Source organism: Physella acuta, unplaced genomic scaffold, assembly GCF_028476545.2.
Source record: "Physella acuta isolate Inbredline_101_S28 unplaced genomic scaffold, ASM2847654v3 ptg001429l, whole genome shotgun sequence".
Taxonomy (NCBI): Eukaryota; Metazoa; Mollusca; class Gastropoda; family Physidae; genus Physella; species Physella acuta.
In genome coordinates, this window is record NW_026732944.1 from 140,395 (window position 1) to 156,016 (window position 15,622).

Here is a 15,622-nt window from a genome sequence, read left to right on the forward strand (position 1 = left end):
AGTGCATTCTTTGATGTTTGGGGGTAGGGGGGGTGGGGTTGATGCGTGCATGAGCAGTTAATTAGATAAATACTTTAAAAATACCTACTTTTAATTAAAATTTATTTCGTTTATTGATCATATCAAAGTTTGTTGGTTTCGTTTCTTTGAAAGACTTGGGCGTCAAACATTCCAAGTTTTTAGTTGAACAGTGCGTTAGGTGTAAAGTGTCAAATCAAAATTGGTGTTCACAAAAGCAAACGTTTCCAACAAAAAAAACCTGAAGGATAAATTGTGCTTTAAGCGCATCAAGTTTCTTTAGATCTGACAACATCGTGTCTTCTTAAAATAGCACTAGTTTTTAAGACTAATTTAAAAAATATTTAAATTGCTCGCATTTTTTAAATGTAGTATGGCCGTACTGTTTTTTCAGATTCATATTTGAAAAAAAAACAAACAACTAAATAGCATTTTAGAAAAATCTTTTAAAAAGTAACTTAATAGCCTGCGGTTTTTGTACATTTTGATTATCTAAACTTTTATAACATGTAATGTCTCGTTCATATTTGAGCTGAATGTTTTTGAGAATTAGTTTTACCGCAATAAACAATATTTAACCAGATGTTGCAACCAAACGTCTTCACCTGAAAGTTTTCAACAACATAAGCCCTGCGAATAGACAAAAGGATTTCGTCGGTAATACAACTTTGTTTAAAATAGAGCGAAATCTATCAGTTATTTACTTATCAATGTTTGATATACACAGAGGCGTCGGGAGGCGGGGGGGGGGGGGGCGGATCGCACCGGGTGACACCATGAGGTGCCGCACTGGGGGACACCCGACCTAGCGACGCCACTGAATATACATATTATTATATGAAAAGGATTTAAGAGGAGGGGGAATATATGATCTGAACTAGCATTACACATGTATGTGGGACAGGGTAGGATAATGTATGAGCTATCTACATAAGCTACCTGACATCTAAAAGTATTTTACATTTATGTTTAAATTTGTGTTAAAATTTATGTTTAAATTTGTGTTTAAATTTGTGTTTAAATTTGTGCTTAAATTTGTATTTAAATTTGTTTTTAAATTTGTGTTTAAATTTGTGTTTAAATTTGTGTTTAAATTTGTATTTAAATTTGTGTTTAAATTTGTGTTTAAATTTGTGTTTAAATTTGTGTTTAAATTTGTGTTTAAATTTGTGTTTAAATTTGTGTTTAAATTTGTGTTTAAATTTGTGTTTAAATTTGTGTTTAAATTTGTGTTTAAATGTGTGTTTAAATTTGTGTTTAAATTTGTGTTTAAATTTGTGTTTAAATTTGTGTTTAAATTTGTGTTTAAATTTGTGTTTAAATTTGTGTTTAAATTTGTGTTTAAATTTGTGTTTTATGTAGTGTTTTAACAAACTTACGAAAAACTTTTCCAAAGTGCTCTTGGTTAAAGATATTTTTACCCTCTCTGAAAATGTACTTTTTAAAATTTTGGAAATTCGATCATTTCTGATTCCACATGTAAAGGTCGGAATTATTTATTTTTTCAAATAAAAAATAGCTAAATAAATAAACAACTTGTCAAAAACTACTAAACTGAGTATCAAAATTAAATAAATTTTACATCTAAAAGGTTATCGAATTTCTTTTATTATTATTATTATTATTATAGATGATAACATACAAGTTACCTATTCTTTTGGAAAAACGGTTAACGCTCATTTAGGTTCAGTAATTTTTTTAGCCATCCCTTCGGGGGGGGGGGGGGTGTGAGAGGAGGGGGGGGGGTAAAATGTCTACATCCACCCCCCATTTTACCCCTCGAACGAAATAGAATTTATATAGAAAATATGTATATACTTTTACCAGTGTCCACCGCCCACTCCCCCCCCCCCCCCCGAAAATTTCAAGTGTGAAAGAAACGCTGTCAAGTTTAAAAGAAAAAAACAACTTTTAAAATGGAAACCTAGTTGTGTGTAAACAAATCAGAGTTCAATCCGTTCATGTAAGGCCAGACGACACCTAGACACGAACCAGTCGTGTGCCGGTGTTTACCTCTAGGGGCTTCAAACATCCATCACTTAGGGAGGTCATGTTGTCGTAACCTTTGACCCGAGACAAGTATAACACGGTTCTAGGTTCAAACGGTTGCGCCTTTGACCGCTGCTGTGGAAAGCGGAAGTACAACTTATGTAACCTTGTGTAACTTTTGTCCTTTTCTGCATCAAAGTGAGGCTCAATTATTGTAACAGCTTATCTGTATTGATGTGGTCGGGTGGGAGAGCACATGGCCGCTAACCCGAATTTCCAGAGTTCGAATCCTTAGGTAGACTGGGCTCGTTAGCTAGGGACAGCTGTCACAAATAGAGCAACAAGGAAATCAAACAGGAGTTCAGCATTAGGGGATTGGACTACAAACTTCGGTTTAATTTCTGTAGCTTCTGCAAGCACAGTTGGTACCAAACGTGGCTCTTTGGACTATACCTGCAAACGTAGCTCTTTGGATTATACCTGCAAACGTAGCTCTTTGATGTGCATCCTTTGTCTCCCGAGGAAAAATAGCGGATAGAATAAGAACGAAATAAGATGTTATTTAGGGCAGAAAACAAGACACACAGTTTTAAATTTAGACCAAAATAAAAATCCATTGGTTGAGTATTTTGAAATTTTGGTCAATTTTTTTGTTTTTTTTTTCGTTTGCAGGGTTCGGAGTTCAAGATAACAGAAAAACAGTATAATGGTAAGTTGTGTATTTTTTTTTATCACGTGACTATATGATGGGCTGTAATATACCGTAAACCGTCTTTGTTATTGGTAGCAGAGTTTCTTTCAGTCATTTTTCTCCAGGTGAGGGTGGGGGGGGGGGGCACTCGAAATTTTCGGAGAGATTCCTCGCCCCTCCTAGAGTTGCCTGAAACAAATACTGTCTGTAGCTTGTCGTTGTTGTGGCAGGGGTTGCCATGGCCGAGTCAGTAAAGCTCTTGGCTACTAAACAGAAAAGACCCAAGTTCGATCCCCAAGACAACTCTAACATCAAACAAATGCTGACTTGTAGTTTGTTCTTGGTTGGACAAAGGCTATGGAAGCAAATTCAGAAAAAAGATCATATTGAATTATGAGTCCACGGCCTACATGGCAAATACCAAGTTGACACTTAATACTTAATAGTGCTGGAAGAAATCCCTTCTAACATTACAACTAAGAACGAAGAAGAAGACGATGTTGTGGCTAGCTTGTTGTCTCTGTTTTTTTTATGGTTGATCTGTTGCCTGTAGTTAGTCTAACTTGATCAACTCAATACATTATTACCATGAGACACGTGACTAACTGATAAACCACGTGTATTGCATTTGTTCTTTTCCTTTTTGCAGACGCGAACCAGACGTTTAACTTGTTTGATAAAAAAGGCGATGGGACAGTGAGTACGAAGGACTTAGGTCAAGTTTTTAAAGGTCTAGGTCTACAGGTCGAAGGTCAGAAGTTGAAAGACTGGGCAGATGAGGCGGACGAGGAAGGTGGGTCTCACAGTCTGTCCTTGTGTTTGTTTGGCTGGTTATTTTGGTTGTTGGTTTGTTTGTTTGTTTGTTTGTTGGTTGGTTTGTTTATTGTTTTTTTTTGCTTGTTTATTGGTTGGTTGGTTTGTTGGTTTGTTTGTTAGTTGGTTGGTTTCGTTGTAATGAATGTTTGTTGTACTTTTTGTTGGTTACAGAGGCGTAGGGTGGGGTTTGTCGGGGTTGGTGAAGTGAAGGCCTCCACCATATGGAAGAAACCCAGCTATAACTTAATTTAAATGTGAATTTGAATGTGAACATGAATGTGAATAACAATATGAATGTAATCATGAATGTGACTATAAATGTATATATAAATGTGAATATAAATGTGAATATAATGTGCATATAAATGTGAATATCAATGTAAGTATAAATGTAACTATAAATGTGGCTATAAATGTGACTACAAATGTGAAAATAAATGTGAATATCAATGTGAATATCAATGTAAATATCAATGTAACTAAAAATGTGACTCTAAATGTGACTCTAAATGTGACTCTAAATGTGACTCTAAATGTGACTCTAAATGTGACTCTAAATGTGACTCTAAATGTGACTTTAAATGTGACTCTAAATGTGACTCTAAATGTGACTCTAAATGTGACTCTAAATGTGACTCTAAATGTGACTCTAAATGTGACTCTAAATGTGACTCTAAATGTGACTCTAAATGTGACTCTAAATGTGACTATAAATGTGACTCTAAATGTGACTCTAAATGTGACTCTAAATGTGACTCTAAATGTGACTCTAAATGTGACTCTAAATGTGACTCTTGCAGCCTGTGGATTCATCAGGTGGGAACAGTTCAAGCCAATTTTTGAGCTCAAACTACGAGAGGACGAGGACGAGCGAGAGTTGAAAGAGGCATTCCGAGTTTTGGATAAAAACAATAAGGGCGTCATTGCTGTAGAGGATTTACGGTATGTTCAGCTCTTTTTTTCTGGTCTGTGTGGCATAACTAGAGGATTTACGGTATGTTAAAATATTTTTCTCTGGTCTGTATGGTATAACTAGAGGATTTACGGTATGTTCAGATATTTTTGCTCTGGTCAGTATGGCTTAACTAGAGGATTTACGGTATGTTAAAAATTTTTCTCTGGTCTGTATGGTATAACTAGAGGATTTACGGTATGTTCAGATCTTTTTGTTCTGGTCAGTATGGTATAACTAGAGGATTTACGGTATGTTCAGATATTTTTGCTCTGGTCAGTATGGTATAACTAGAGGATTTACGGTATGTTAAGATATTTTCTCTGGTCAGTATGGTATAACTAGAGGATTTACGGTATGTTCAGATCTTTTTGCTCTGGTCAGTATAGCATAACTAGAGGATTTACGGTATTTTTAGATATTTTGCTCTGGTCTCTATGGCTTATACAGAGGCTTTAAAGTATGCTAAAAATTTTTGGAGTAGTCAGTATGGCATACATAGAGGATTTACTATATGGTGTATACTTTTTAAAAGATGATTTAAGGATTTAATGTATGCTACATACATTTTTTGGAGCTTAAATCTGTACAACACCACTGAGTTCACCCAGCTGCGATGGGTACCTGGCTTGAGTTGGTGAAAGTAAAACAAGCTGAGCATATTGCTAACACTAGTCCTTCGTATGTTGTAATAAGACGAACTCTACTTCATCTGCCTCATAGATCATCTAGTCTCAACAAAAAACATACATTTTTGTAACCGTATTAGATAAATTTATTTTTAAAAAAATGCGCTAATGTTTATAATTATCGTAGCTCGTCGCACAAAAAAAAGTAATTGTTTAAAATGCCAAAAAAAAAAACCGATAAGGTTGTATTAAGGGGACTAAATGCTGCAAAACGATACCAAACTCATAATTATGTGTGAAAGCTTAATTTTTATTTATGTTTACTTTGTGTTATTGAAATAAAAGCGAGGAGCCGTGATTAATGTATATTGAACAATTGCAATTTTAAATTAATGAAAACTAAGAACAGTACAATCTTTGTTAAGATAATAAAAGTCAAGAACTTTCTTAAATACATGTAGTTAGACCTATGAGCAACATTACGTCCAGGGTGATGTTCAAACTAAATAGCGCTTTGGGCCCATAATAATTTATTTTGTTTGTTTTAAAAGCTATATAATACGTGCTTTGTACACTTTACTCTTCAACATAATGTGAACAATTCATCTTTTTGGAAATGTGGAGCAATTTATTCTGTATCAATAATGGCACTGATTCTGAAATCAATATGAAATTTGCGTTCATATTGTTGTTAACCTTTTTATGTCCAAGGTTTTAAACATTAGACCTGACCCCCCCCCCCCCCCGCACACAATCCATGTCAGGTGGATCTCACTGACTACGTGACCCCCCTTCCACCCCCTACCCCCCAATCCCCGCCTCACTGTCGACGTGACCTCCCCCTCCCCGACACCCCCCACCCCAACACCCCCACCCCACCTCACTGTACTCCTCTATGTTCCAGGTGGATCTTACGGTCACTAGGCGACGACCTCACTGACAACGTGACCCACCCCACCCCCTACCCCACCCCATCCCCACCCCGCCCACCCCTCCTCACTGTACTCCTCTATCTTCCAGGTGGATCTTACGGTCTCTAGGCGACGACCTCACTGACGACGTGACCCCCCCCCCCCCACTACCCCACCCACCTCACTCTACTCCTCTATCTTCCAGGTGGATCTTACGGTCACTAGGCGACGACCTCACTGACGACGTGACCCCCCCCCCCCACTACCCCACCCCACCTCACTCTACTCCTCTATCTTCCAGGTGGATCTTACGGTCACTAGGCGACGACCTCACTGACGACGTGACCCCCCCACTACCCCACCCCACCTCACTGTACTCCTCTATGTTCCAGGTGGATCTTACGGTCACTAGGCGACGACCTCACTGACAACGTGACCCACCCCACCCCCTACCCCACCCCATCCCCACCCCTCCTCACTGTACTCCTCTATCTTCCAGGTGGATCTTACGGTCTCTAGGCGACGACCTCACTGACGACGTGACCCCCCCCCCCCACTACCCCACCCCACCCCACCTCACTCTACTCCTCTATCTTCCAGGTGGATCTTACGGTCTCTAGGCGACGACCTCACTGAAAACGTGACCCACCCCCACTACCCCACCCCCACCCCCTCCCCCCTCCCCCCACCCCACCTCACTGTACTCCTCTATGTTCCAGGTGGATCTTACGGTCACTAGGCGACGACCTCACTGACGACGTGACCCACCCCCACTACCCCACCCCATCCCCACCCCGCCCACCCCTCCTCACTGTACTCCTCTATCTTCCAGGTGGATCTTACGGTCTCTAGGCGACGACCTCACTGACGACGTGACCCCCCCCCCACTACCCCACCCACCTCACTCTACTCCTCTATCTTCCAGGTGGATCTTACGGTCACTAGGCGACGACCTCACTGACGACGTGACCCCCCCCCCCCACTACCCCACCCCACCTCACTCTACTCCTCTATCTTCCAGGTGGATCTTACGGTCACTAGGCGACGACCTCACTGACGACGTGACCCCCCCACTACCCCACCCCACCTCACTGTACTCCTCTATGTTCCAGGTGGATCTTACGGTCACTAGGCGACGACCTCACTGACAACGTGACCCACCCCACCCCCTACCCCACCCCATCCCCACCCCGCCCACCCCTCCTCACTGTACTCCTCTATCTTCCAGGTGGATCTTACGGTCTCTAGGCGACGACCTCACTGACGACGTGACCCCCCCCCCACTACCCCACCCCACCTCACTCTACTCCTCTATCTTCCAGGTGGATCTTACGGTCTCTAGGCGACGACCTCACTGAAAACGTGACCCACCCCCACTACCCCACCCCCACCCCCTCCCCCCACCCCACCTCACTGTACACCTCTATCTTCCAGGTGGATCTTACGGTCACTAGGCGACGACCTCACTGACGACGTGACCCACCCCCACTACCCCACCCCCACCCCCTCCCCCCTCCCCCCACCCCACCTCACTGTACACCTCTATCTTCCAGGTGGATCTTACGGTCACTAGGCGACGACCTCACTGACGACGTGACCCACCCCCACTACCCCACCCCCACCCCCTCCCCCCCTCCCCCCACCCCACCTCACTGTACACCTCTATCTTCCAGGTGGATCTTACGGTCACTAGGCGACGACCTGACTGACGACGAGATTGAAGATATGATCCAGGAGACAGACACTGATGGAAGCGGTACAGTCGATTATGAAGGTAAATTGAACCGGCTGGTTGGGCGGTTAGGGTTAGGGTTAGGATGTACAAAGGGTGGTTTTTTTTTAAGCAGGGGCTGTTATTTAAAAAGTGCAGGGTGAATTATAATTTTATTCATTAGCTTTCAATTTTTAAGGCCTCGCCAAATTCTAGAAGTTGAATTGCAACGAGAGTCAGAGAATCCGTATTACTACACACATTATCAACCTTAAATAATTAACATTTAAAAAAAAATTCCTAAATTATTTTGTTGTGTATGGGAAGTAACCATGAAATTTCTTTTTAAATATTTTCTTTTTGAGTAGCCTCCCCGAATGGGTATCTGAGCAATATTTTATCTTTAAAACACTTTTCAGGAAATTCTTTTTATATTTAAGTTAGGCGTAACCAATAGTATTTTAACGTCAAGAGAAACAAACTTTGACAGTCTGACCACACAAGATAAGTTCAAATCCCAGATTTTACGAATAATAAAACCATTAGTTTTTTTTTCTTCCTTTAATTTCACCCTTTGATAATTTTTTCTAATTTGATTTTTATTTTTTTAATTTTTATTTTTAAGTTGGTGCATACAAGTAGATTAGTTTATTTTGCCGCATGTTTTATTGCTTCGATTCTTTTCTCTCTAAGTCCTTAATTTTCTTTAATAGTTTTTTTTTTTATTTGAAGACAACGAATTCCGAACTTTAACCTGCAAATTTTACCCTTCGAACTTTGACCTTTTGCATGAGCGATTTTTCAACAGCAGAATCGGATGTAAAATTCAAAACTCAACCTTTCAAACTTGAGTGACTAAAAATTCAAATTCAAACCTTACACAGCTCGAGTTTGGCTGACATTTTCAAATAATTTAACAATTGTAATTTTAAAAAAGTTTTAATGCAGTGTAATTTAATCCAAATTGATTATAAACAGATTGCTTGGAGTTAATGATTATTGACCCTAATTGACCATAATGTTAATTATTTTATATCCAGTCCTATATAAATATTATTTGAAAACATAATTCGTTTAATTAAGTATTGAAGTGACCAAAAACTTTATTGCTAATATAAAACACAATTTCCAAAATATCTATCTTTCAAAGAAACGATATTTTATTTTAAATTTCGAAGTCTAACAACATGTTGATTTTCTTTTTGCAAAATAATTTTTTTATTTTAAACCGACCGTGTTAAGCTAAAATATTTTTCAGTTCCAGTACTTTGTAAAATAAACTTTTACGTAGAACATTTATTTTAAATCTGTTCTTGAAGTATGTTTTAGAATATTTTTAAAACATTCTGAACTAAATACATTTTAAAGAAATAAACTATAATTTACCAAGAACTATTAGTTAGGATTATTCGATTTTTTATTTTTCTTCGAAAATTAATTGTTAATTTAAACATACAATTTAAATTAAAAAAAAATTCTACATAGGTATATTTTATTTTTAAACTTACTTTTGTTCTTATCTAAATTTCTGTTCTAATAGACAAAAAAAAAAGCTGAAATAAATTATTCTCTATCTAAAAATAATTATCTATTTAAAATTAATTATCCAGCTAAAAATAGACCTCTAGCTAAAAGTATTTCTCTAGCTTTAAAAAAAAAAAACAAGCTAAAAGTAATTCTCTAGCTCTAAATACGTCTCTCGCTAAAAATATTTCTCTAGCTTAGACTAAATCTCTAGCTAAAATAAATCTATAGCTAAAAGTACATCTCTAGCTTAGAAATAAATCTCTAGCTAAAAATAATTCTCTAGCTAAAAATATTTCTCTAGCTAAAAATAAATCTCTAGCTAAAAATAATTCTCTAGCTAAAAATATTTCTCTAGCTAAAAATAAATCTCTAGCTAAAAATAAATCTCTAGCTAAGACTAAATGTCTAGCTTAGACTAAATCTCTAGCTAAAAATAATTCTCTGACTGAAACCAATTCTTATTCCAGAGTTCAGAAACCTGATGTGCTCAAACTGAAGTCTTAGCATGTGACCTCAACCTTCCTGTAACCTTGACCCCGTTGACCTTTTCATTTTTTGCTCTAAAACTCCTCATCATGAAATCAATTTGACCCAGCGGCCGCTGGCTAATTCCAGAACTGTTTTCACATCAAGAGCCCGCGCGGAGGCGGTTTGATGACTGCAGTGATGTTTGTTTGTTTGTTTGTTTGTTTGTCGTGCTGTTCAACCATGACAGACCAAGACAAATAAACCAAATTTTCACATTTCGTTTTGTTCCTCTTTTCCCATATTTGTTTTTATTTATTTTTTAAAATTTTATTATTTTTATTTTGTTTTTGTTTTTGACCTCAGCTCACATCAGACGTCATCTTGATGTCATGTCATCGCATGTCATGCCACACACCCAGATCACTTTTTACCTCCATACACTAGAAGCTGTGTCATCGACCTCTGAATGACATCTAGCTAAACGTCACCAACTACCAACCTCCCCACATACCAAACACATCACCAAATGTCATCTATCTTACCAAATGCCACACATTTGACCGAATGTCACCCTCCTCACCTCTTCAGCCCTTAACACCTTATCTCCTTAAATGACATCCACCTTACCCCACCAATGACATCCACCTCACCAAATGCCATCCACCTCACCAAACGTCATCCACCTTACCAAATGTCATCCACCTCACCAAATGCCACACACCTCACCAAATGCCACACACCTCACCAAATGCCACACACCTCACCAAATGCCACACACCTCACCAAATGCCATCCACCTCACCCAATGTCATCCACCCTCACCAAATGCCCTCCACCTCACCAAATGCCATCCACCTCACCAAATGCCACACACCTCACCAAATGCCACCCACCTCACCAAATGCCATCCGCCTCACCAAATGTCATCCACCTCACCAAATGCCACCCAGCTCATCAAATACCACCCACCTCATCAAATGCCCTCCACCTCACCAAATGCCATCCACCTCACCAAATGTCATCCACCTCATCAAATGCCATCCACCTCACCAAATGCCATCCACCTCATCAAATGCCACCCACCTCACCAAATGCCATCCGCCTCACCAAATTTCATCCATCTCACCAAATGCCACCCACCTCACCAAATGCTATCCACCTCACCAAATGTCATCCACCTCTTCAAATGCCATCCACCTCACCAAATGCCACACACCTCACCAAATGCCACCCACCTCATCAAATGCCATCCACCTTACCAAATGCCACCTCTCTAACCACATACCTCCATCACATTTGCTGCATGGTTCAGTTATGTTCATAAAACCACCATCAAACTATTTAGTTATGTTCATTCAACCACCATCAACTCACCTCCACGAATGTAAACCGCTATGAGTTTTATTTTAAACTCACCACCACCGAAAAAAACCCCGAGCACAAGAAAGCACGTGAATCTGCCGTAGGTGTGTGCATATTGCTTTAGTGCTCACCAGTAAGCACGACATCTCTATAGAGGCGTGTCTGGAAGTGCCGCCCCCCCCCCCCGCCCCCATGCATGGGTTCTTATGTAGGTAGTTGGGCTGGCACGGAGAATGTGTTTGATTGATGTCAGTACCGGAGCCACCCCCAAAGACGTGTCCGGAATATTGTCGGAGCCGAGTCACAGAGGAAGTTGGTGCATGTTCTCTTGTGGAAGTCTTCAAGATGTTGCTGTTCAAGTTTACGGTCTTCAGGGTGCCGGTCTTCAGGGTGCCGGTCTTCAGGGTGCCGGTCTTCAGGGTGCCGGTCTTCAGGGTGCCGGTCTGCATGGTGCCGGTCTTCAGGGTGCCGGTCTCCAGGGTGCCGGTCTTCAGGGTGCCTGTCTTCAATGTGCCGGTCTTCAATGTACCGGTCTTCAATATGCCGGCTTAGGGTGCCGGTCTTAAATATACCGGTCTTCAATGTGGCTGTCCTCAGGTTTCCGGATTGTAAACAATAACAACATCACGCGTACAGAATGCTCAGGACAATCATCTGACAAGTCGATCCGTGTTCATCTGTCATCCGCCATCCGCCATACGTCATCGTGCTATCACCAACAGAAGAAAACAGCACCGCAATGAATGCCAGAAAATCTTGCGTCAAGTAAGAAATGCATCTTGACGACAAGGAACATGACACAGTTATATCCCCATGACAACGGCAGGAAATATTTTGACCATTTTTAAATTTTTCTATTTAACTCTTTGAGTTTTAGCTACATGCTAGATATGATAGCATTAGGTTTAGACATAAGCATTTTGGCTAATTTGGTATTCATCACCCCCCCCCCCCCCCATGTCGTGTAATCTATCCGTGCTAGCAGCACAACACACCAAGATTTAGACTGTGGTCAACTGTGCTGTTGGGTTGAAACAAAATGTCCGTCTAAAGACATCTTGACCACCACCCCATGCACTGGACCAAATGCTCGTCAAGACGGTTATTGTAAACGTGTGTCGTATGCATCTTGTGCTGTAGCCTTACCCACTGTAATGTGTTTCATGTTGGATGGAGTTGTCCAATGTTGTATGCATCTTGTTGGATAATGTTGTCCAATGTTGTATGCATCTTGTTGGATACAATTGTCCAATGTTGTATGCATCTTGTTGGATACAATTGTCCAATGTTGTATGCATCTTGTTGGATACAATTGTCCAATGTTGTATGCATCTTGTTGGATACAATTGTCCAATGTTGTATGCATCTTGTTGGATACAATTGTCCAATGTTGTATGCATCTTGTTGGATACAATTGTCCAATGTTGTATGCATCTTGTACTATGCATCATGTGGCATGTGTATGTCTAACAAAGCCGCATGCGTGTCCCCTGCATTTGATGCATGTTATAGACGGGATACGTCTCTTGGACTGGCTGTTGATGGTCTATGTGGTGTTGTATGTGGTCGGCTAAAAACGTCTCTAAGACCGGCTGTAGCTGGTCCATGTGGTGTTGTATGTGGTCAGTGGTCTGTTCAATGTGGTGAATATTATTTATGTCAGATACATTTGTTGCTTTAAGTACTGTGTGATTTTTTTGGTAGTTACGTCTTATACATATTGTGTGTTTTGTATGTTATTTATGATGTATGGCGTATTTATATGCTATATATATATTTTTAATGTATGAAGCGTATGTATGTGATCGCTTAGTTTGTTAAAAATATGTTTTTTGTATGTTTTATCTTGTCCGATTTTTATTTATTGTAAAGTAAAATATACAGTGTATATTTTGCATATTTTGAATATATAAGCTATGTATGTGATGTAAAAATGTATGTAAAGTAATGTATGTGTTTAATTATGCTTTATATGTGAGCTATCTATATGTTGTATATGCTGTAGTATAAAATTGTTTGCTGATAGACTCTTGTTTACTTCCAACTCAAAGTAAACGGCCACCTTAATGTAAACAACTGAAGATGGCCGAGAACAAGTTGGCCACCATGGTATATGGGCGTGGCCTGGCCTTTTAATCCTTTAATCCATGTATTATGTTAATCAGACTGACCACTCCCCCCTCCTTCGTTTCACAGAGTTTTATCATCTGATGATGGGCTGAGCACTCGTCACACCAAGCATTGGGATTAACATTCGGATTAACATCATTCGGATTAACACCATAGCTGCTAGCTCACCCATGGCTGTCGCTACCACTCTTAGCCTCACTGCTGCTAGTGGCTACCACTCCACTAACTCTTGCTACCTTACACTCACCATAACACACCACCACAAACAACCAATAGATCCATTTCATTCTCTTGTTTACTGCGTCACTATTTTGTGTGTATACGTAGATTCGTTTTGATTTACCAGTCACTTGTTGTGTATATTATTTATACACAATAAGTGAACGTGTAAAATATTGTACACTCCCCCCCCCCCCCCCCCCCGGCGTTTTTAAAAAAAAAAAACATCTTTTTCTTTTCACATTTCGGTATTTAATATGACCGCTGAGTCCTCAGCTTGGGTTTTTTAAAAAGTGAAATGTCCTGTTTTGTCCAACCAGGACATGTATGTCATGTATTTCGGTTATACACGACAGTTGTTTACTGTAAATATAACAGGTGTGTCCTTTACAATTTTGTCCTGACCATTTTTTTTTGTTTCCATTGAATGTTGTAAAGCTAATCTTGGCTACTTACTGTCTATTTCAATGTTGTAAAGCTAGACCCTGGCTATTTTCTGTCCATTTCAATGTTGTAAAGCTAATCTTAGCTACTTACTGTCGATTTCAATGTTGTAAAGCTAATTCCTTGCTATTTACTGTCCATTTCAATGTTGTAAAGCTAACCACTGACTATCAATATACCCGTGGTACGGCTAATCCTATAGATAACTGGCTAACGACATTACGAAACTAAACCAAAGCTGTCAATTTAGATGGTGACTAAATATTTCATGTTGTCTTAACACGCCCACTCATTACACTAATTAATTTCATGTTTCAATTTTTATAATTTGATTTTGTCACATTTTGATATGGAAGTTTATTAAACCAATATCTGATTTGATTCTTTAAAGAAGGTTTCCGTGTCTCTGTTTGGAGGTGTGTGTTTTTTGACTGATTGTTGTTATTTCAATACGTATATGGTGCTCGCCGAGTTGAATGAGATACCACCGAGCATTTGACTTGGGTTAAAATCATGTTTTTGTAAATGTTACCTTCATAGTGGTCTTAATAAAATAAACATTTCAAAATATCAAATAGAAACAGAAAAGATCGTATTTCTGTAAAATTCACATTTTACTTAAATTCGGTAAATATAAAAAAAAACCTTTTCTTTTGAAGACTGCATCATGTAGTTACACCATATTTATTTACATTTTCCATTTAAAAAATGAGAATGTTTTGTTTGTTTAGTTACTGAAAATACTAAAAACGTGAAATGCGTGAAATCTGTAGGAAAGTTTTAGAAATACCACACAATTATAAAAACATTTAGTATAAAAACATCGCACTCGATTTTTCTAGACAATACCCAAGGGTGTGGGGGGGGGGGGGGGGGGGGGGGAAGCATTAATGGTTTTTGAGCATGATTTTATTTTTATGAATAATTGCGTCTGAACTTCTGCCAGTGGATGATTTAGGCACAGTTTTGACTTTGGATGATTTTCAGTTGATTTTTTAAATTTTTGACTGAAGTGTTACATCAAATGATGTCTTTTGCTGGAAGCTGCATGTTTATTTATCCATGCTGTTGTTTCATACACTGGTGGTGGATGTTGTATGACCCACACTTTAAAAAAAAACTATTTTATAATGATTTTTTTTCTGCTGGTGTTCGTTGAAGAAAGACTTGCGGCTGATCATATTTTATGCATGGATGATTCTTGTTCAGTGCTGTATGATGCATGGGATATATTTTGAAAATACATTCGAAACACGGAAAATTGCATTTAAACAAACCTGCAGATACTTAAAAAGCGTCTCCATTTCCTAACAGATGTTTTGTTAATTTGTTTATTTTTTTAAAAAATGTAAAAAGGGACGTAATTATGATTGATAGTATTTGAGCGGTTAACAATTACACAGTTACTTCCCTTTGTATACAACCTCCATTTTAAAAAAAAGTATCAAGCTTTATGGCTTTAATTCATGTAACGCTCTGAAATAAAGCGATTCTTTAAATGTATTGTACAAAGAATTTCGTGTCATTTTGGTAATTAATTTTTCAAAGCTAATTAGATCGATTGCTCGTTAAACATAGACTTAAGTGCGGGTCATGCGTGAGCAATCCATCATCCGTCATCTATCGTATCAGCTATTCGCCCCTCTCTTGTTCGTCAGTCCACAGTCTATTGTCCTTTAATCTTCCGTCCGAGGTTCCATCAATCGTCCGTCAATCATCACTCAATAATGTGACTCGTCATTTTTTAATGAATCA

General features: G+C 39.0%; 1 protein-coding gene across 2 annotated transcripts in view; it reads left to right on the forward strand.

The window, feature by feature from the left end:
• LOC131927691 (troponin C) overlaps positions 1-13,592 on the forward strand; it is a 35,882-nt gene extending 22,290 nt beyond the window's left edge. The window contains exons 2-6 of one of the 2 annotated variants that reach the window (XM_059283453.1): positions 2,680-2,716; positions 3,348-3,491; positions 4,315-4,456; positions 7,680-7,780; positions 13,271-13,592. In XM_059283453.1, the coding sequence (XP_059139436.1) occupies positions 2,680-2,716; positions 3,348-3,491; positions 4,315-4,456; positions 7,680-7,780; positions 13,271-13,296 (450 nt within the window). In that variant the 3' untranslated portion in view covers positions 13,297-13,592. Of the gene's footprint in view, positions 1-2,679; positions 2,717-3,347; positions 3,492-4,314; positions 4,457-7,679; positions 7,781-9,711; positions 9,991-13,270 lie in introns of those variants that run through there. The other variant, XM_059283451.1, reaches the window with a different exon arrangement.
• Positions 13,593-15,622: the final 2,030 nt, after the last annotated feature.